This window comes from Zerene cesonia, chromosome 25 (genome assembly GCF_012273895.1).
Source record: "Zerene cesonia ecotype Mississippi chromosome 25, Zerene_cesonia_1.1, whole genome shotgun sequence".
Classification (NCBI taxonomy): domain Eukaryota; kingdom Metazoa; phylum Arthropoda; class Insecta; order Lepidoptera; family Pieridae; genus Zerene; species Zerene cesonia.
Genome location: NC_052126.1, coordinates 21600 through 26994, shown reverse-complemented (window position 1 = coordinate 26994; position 5395 = coordinate 21600). Strand labels below are relative to the sequence as shown.

General features: G+C 37.7%; 1 protein-coding gene across 1 annotated transcript in view; it reads right to left on the bottom strand.

Moving 5' to 3' along the window:
* Nucleotides 1-887: 887 nt before the first annotated feature.
* The window catches only part of LOC119836565 (retinal homeobox protein Rx-like), a 14620-nt gene continuing 10112 nt past the window's right edge, over nucleotides 888-5395 (bottom strand). Inside the window, exons 4-6 of the mRNA XM_038361947.1 lie at nucleotides 3272-3359; nucleotides 1813-1930; nucleotides 888-1062 (exon numbers count right to left, since the gene is read on the bottom strand). Of these exons, the coding sequence (XP_038217875.1) occupies nucleotides 888-1062; nucleotides 1813-1930; nucleotides 3272-3359 (381 nt within the window). The remainder of the gene's footprint in view (nucleotides 1063-1812; nucleotides 1931-3271; nucleotides 3360-5395) is intronic.

Below are 5395 nucleotides of genomic sequence, written 5' to 3'. Positions count from 1 at the left end.
AAAGACCATATTTTAAACAAAATTTAAATTACAAGTCCAATATCTAGGAATGTACTCTCTCTGGGCAAGTTAACCTTACATCATTTACAATATGTACAATCTTAAAATACTCTTGTTTTTCTATTATTTACACTTAACTTTATGTGAAAACGTAATAGTATATATACGTGTTACTTCTATTTATCAATTAACTATCAAAATAATCCACAATAGTATATTAATTACAGGCTAAGATTCGTCGTGTGGCAATACCGTTGACTCGTTAGACGCGCAGCTACTGCAGACTTTTCAACATTGAAAGTTGAAATAGTGAACTCAATTCATGAGAGACAATGTTTTAAGAGTTTTTTTAATAGAGTCAACAGAGATGCCGATGAATGAGATCAAAAGTAGAACATGAATATACTTATGTAAGGCACACGTAACTTTAGGGAAACAAACATAATGTTACCAATTATTTTATATTTACACAAAAATTATTATTACGAAACTTAAAAGTAATCTCATTGTCAAAATAGACTTTAGAACAATGCATTATTACTGTAAATCATGTCTAACACACAATGTCTCTCCACATGATCGACTAGTACAAAAATTAATTAAAACGTAAGAATTAATTTACAACCTGATAAATTAATAAATAAAAATTGTACAGCAAAAACCGAATATCGAAACAATAGCCATTCTGAAGGACCTGAATGTGGCCTACAGTGTGGACACCCTTTAAAAATACCACGATTGAATCACTGACAGTCAAAACAATAAATACAAATGTGCGTTTTAAATTCAATATTCTTCTTGACAACATTTGGATAGCACATAAATAAAGTATGGGCGCTTTAAAACGAGTGTTTTGTATCCCCGAACTAGAGTTCCTGAGAAGCGGGTTACGTGTGCACGCGACTGTACCGCTCGTGCAGCAGCCGCAGCGCGTCGGGCGCGGCGGGGGCGGGCGGCGCGGGCGCGGGCGCGGGGGCGGGGGCGGGCGCGCGGGGCGAGCGCGCCGGCGACGGCGAGCGCGCCGGCGACAGTGGCGCCGCGGGCGGCAGTCGCAGCACGTATCTGCGGAACGGGAGCTTTTAAATGACGTAGGAAGTAATACATTGCACACATATACACAGGTTATTGCCTCTGTCTTCTCTTATCTCACTCGCACATAACATAAGAGCACACAGTTAGTAATCGCAAAACTTATGTGGTATAGAATGTCAAATTCATCAATCCACCAGATCGGGAAGCATTCTGCTGGCGCTTTTTCCCCGAGAGACCCTATAACATTATTAACTGTACTTTTTCGTTTACCCGCATTATGTTATCAAGGTGTGCAAAAATAAATTAAATTAAGATGTTCTGCTCTAAAGGAAAAGATCCAGTTACTGATTCGTATTACTTCAGGGAGAAATATGCAATGGCCGGTACAGGATATCATTACCAGTGTACAGGCGTACACTGTCGTATGAATCTACCTACAGGATAATAAGACACGAAAGAAAGTTTGGCGCTGACTTATTTGCTGCGGAGGACTACATAGTATAAAGCAAAGTGCTTTCTTGCTTGAAAAAAATGCTTTCTCAGTCCCTATGTCCCTATGCAAGCTTAAATCATTAAAATTACACAACGGATTTTGATGTTTTTTTTTTTTAATAGAGTGATTCAAGAGGAACGTTTATATGTATAATAAACATCTATTATTAGCAAAAGCTAGTTTGATAACATAAACCAATTTATTTAAAACGTAGAAGTATGAGTTTTTTAACAAGTATTACTCTTTTTAGAAATAAACAAAAAAAAAATTAAAAACAACAGCCTTACCTATGAAGCAGCGCGGTGAAGGCCGGCTCGTGCCAGGGCGCGGGGGCAAGCGCTCCCAGCCCCAGCGCCCACCACTCGCCGCCCGAACTCACGGGCGCCACGCCCCACTCACCGATACCTGGTGAAAACAATCAATTTTAAACTCAAACATTTTTTTATTATTCGTGTAAACTTCTTTACCACCACAGATTTGAAACTTTCTATAAATTTCCTTGGCTTCCTAATAAATTGCTCATCAATAAAAAATGGAAACTCCTTACCATGCAATTTTTTTTTAAATTAACGGACTTAAAATAGAACATTGTGGGACACCCACTTGCCCGGTGAGGTGTTGCCTTTCCGAGAATCTACTTGTTTCCACAAAAGTTATTGAGAGAATAATGTGTGTAACCAATGTAAATAAAAAGTTTGAAAAATAAATCCATAATGCCCCTAGATTCGATTATGTCTCAACGCACAACAGTCCTCTCTTTCAAACGAATAACAGATTAAAATGATACGTTATTACAACGTACATCGATAAGTGAGACAATGTTCCCCGTTGAGTGCGAGCTGCGAGGTGCGGCCACCTGCCGGCGCCGGGAGGGGTGATTACACCTCGATACAATGTTAACTATTTTATTTAAACAATTTATTTGACATATATTTAATCTCTATAGCAAATATATTATGTGAGTCCTTACTCACTTTCACGTTGTTTCAAATCAATGTAAAATCAGTTATGTTAGTTTCTTTTCATACAATTTACAACAAATTCACTTTTTACCTGATTATACCTACTGTAGTAATTATTATTTATTAGTATCATGGGTATAATTATTCATAGGATAAATAATTTGGGTATAATTTTTAGTTAGAATCAAATCGTCAATGATTGATTCGATTGTCGAATGATAGTTTGGAAATATAAAGGCGTGAAGTCGTTAACAAGCTGCAGCGGCGGGGCGGGCGGGGCCGCGCGACGTGTCTCCGATAGCGCACCAATTAATGGCATTATAATAACACCTTACCGGGACAATCCCGGTAATGATACGTGTTAAAAGCAGATTTGTAAATAGATACACCACATGTGAAGGAAATCGAAAAATAATGACGAAATTAACAATTTTTTGTTTCGATTTATCTACGAAATTAGTATTTTAACGCACTGTAATTGTTTAGGCAACGAGCTATTTGCTGCCAGTTCATTCATTATGAAAATGGAAACCGAAATCAGACAAAGCAATTATGGTGTCGAATCGTCGCGCCTTCATTAAATATGAAACAGATACTCATAAAATTGGGTTACTTTATTGACTAGCGTTTACATGCTTATCAAATAATTTCCTTCTTTCTTACACAATAGGTAAGTTAAATTCCTACGTAATCTCCACTTATTTTTCCTTAGCTTCCTCTTTTTTTATTTTTCAATAGATGTCATAGGATATGAAATTATATCATTATAAAGTATGGTACTTACCATGTTCGTGGTGCAGGAAGGGCGCGTGCTCCCGCCCCAGTGCCTTTTCCCGCTTGCGCCACTTCGCTCTTCTGTTTTGGAACCAAACCTGCAACAAAGCTTACCTTTAGTTATCAATTTTTTTGTTTTATTCAGATAATGAAAAGCTATCACATCGTATCAAAAGAATTGATAGGCTTCAACAACATCGACGTCTCAACATACATTTAAATTCTTAATATCTTTATGAAGTTTTTAATTTGTATATGTATTAGAATGTTCGTCTGTTTTTATATATATTACAATTATACTATTATAGTGACTGCTCAAAAACTAATATAATGAAATAATTATGTCTCATTAACTGTCAGGATGTCTGTACGATAGTAGAGCATGGCACAGTACGATGCGCCGGGTGACGGCGGGCAGCCGGCAGACGCAGCAAGGGTACGCTAAATGTCTCAACCCCGTCCACTTTTAATTTTTTTATCGCATAATTGCCGCCAATTTGTCGCCCGCTCTCCACTACAATGGGGACGTAATGAAAAGCAATTACGCATACGTGGTTTTCGCGCGTCGACGCGCACGACGCGAACCCGACCGTGGGTCGATCGCTTTAGAGTCCAAGTTGCAGTGACGCCAACGGAGAATAGAAACAAATTGAGCTAGTCGAGCCACATTGCGCTAATAAAAAGACATTGTAACGCGAAGGCAAAAATGGCATAATTTGATAATTTTCAAATGAGTCCGTTCCGCTGCGGATCTCGACTCAAGCAAATTAGACTTCACGCTCGATTGACTGCCATCACAATTGTCATTTGATTTGAACGATTTCATGGCGCGGTGCATCCTGCGTTGTAGTGGCTTTTACTTTTTGTATTTACAATATACTTGCATGGAGAAGACCATAATATATATGTAAATTGGTTATAATATAAATGAAAAACATTAAATTTTGATGTCTTTTACATTTTACATTAGGGAAAACATGTAGTATACTAAATAAAAGAGTTAATAGAAATTAAACACTTGATATTGAGTTCTCTTTAGGTTCTCACTTTGCCCAGTGTTTCGTGAACATTAATTAATAGCAATTAAATAATTGAGCAAATGGTTGCGCGCTCTACAACGTGGCGGAGGGCCGCCGAGTGTCGCCTCTCGCACCGATCACTCAAACTCTTTAATACTTCTCAATTGCTTTCTGAAACCACACTTTATGGCGATCGAGCTCAGATAAAACCGATCTTACTCCTACATGACAAGGTTTAATTTCCCCTAAGGGGCGGAACGTCGAAAGGTTTCGTGGCTCGTTTGTCGGCGAGCGCCATCTATGGAGTGGATTAAAAGCAATTTGCCGCTTCGAGTGCGATTTAGGGAGCGCTTTTGTTACAGGGCTCAGCAGTATCGTGGCAAAACAGTTTTCAAACGACCATAACAAATTCAAGAAGCCACAAAATTAACCGCATCGTAATTATCGCCGGAACCGTAATTACACTCTCTTAAAGTTTCCAGTTTCATCAGCGCATCTGAAAGCGCAATGAATTCCTCGTTACGTCCGCACTCCGCTCGCAGCCCTGTGATATGTTTTTAAGTGTTTTATTGTCTGTGCGATTCAAATCCCGCTCGAGTGTCCACGATATTAACTAGGGTTGCCAACAACTGCTAACTGTTTCTCACTTTACCAATTTTTGCTCAAAAATAAGAGCTAAGATATTGCTTTTTAATGTAAATAAATATTCATAATTATTGACACATCTTTGTATCTAAATGGTGTTGACTTATATTTCGAAGTGAGAATTAGTTTCAATTATATTAACCAATATTAACATGTAGTTAATATAAAAATATTAATATTGCTCTGCAATATCAATTACTTAGGTTATTATACGAGTATGCATCCAGGAAGACAGTGCCTTACATTAAAATTTACGATAACTTTTAGTGATTGATGAGAGAGTAAAAAAATACAATTAATATTAAATGATTTAGGTCGGTGGAATGTTTGTGTGAGTGAGAGATTAAAATTATATTTTGCATAAAACATTATTTCTAACATTTATATTCTAACATGGTAATCCGATATTTGTACAACTATAAAACTCAACTGTATTCCAAGAGGCAACCCGATATGTACTCCTGCACCCC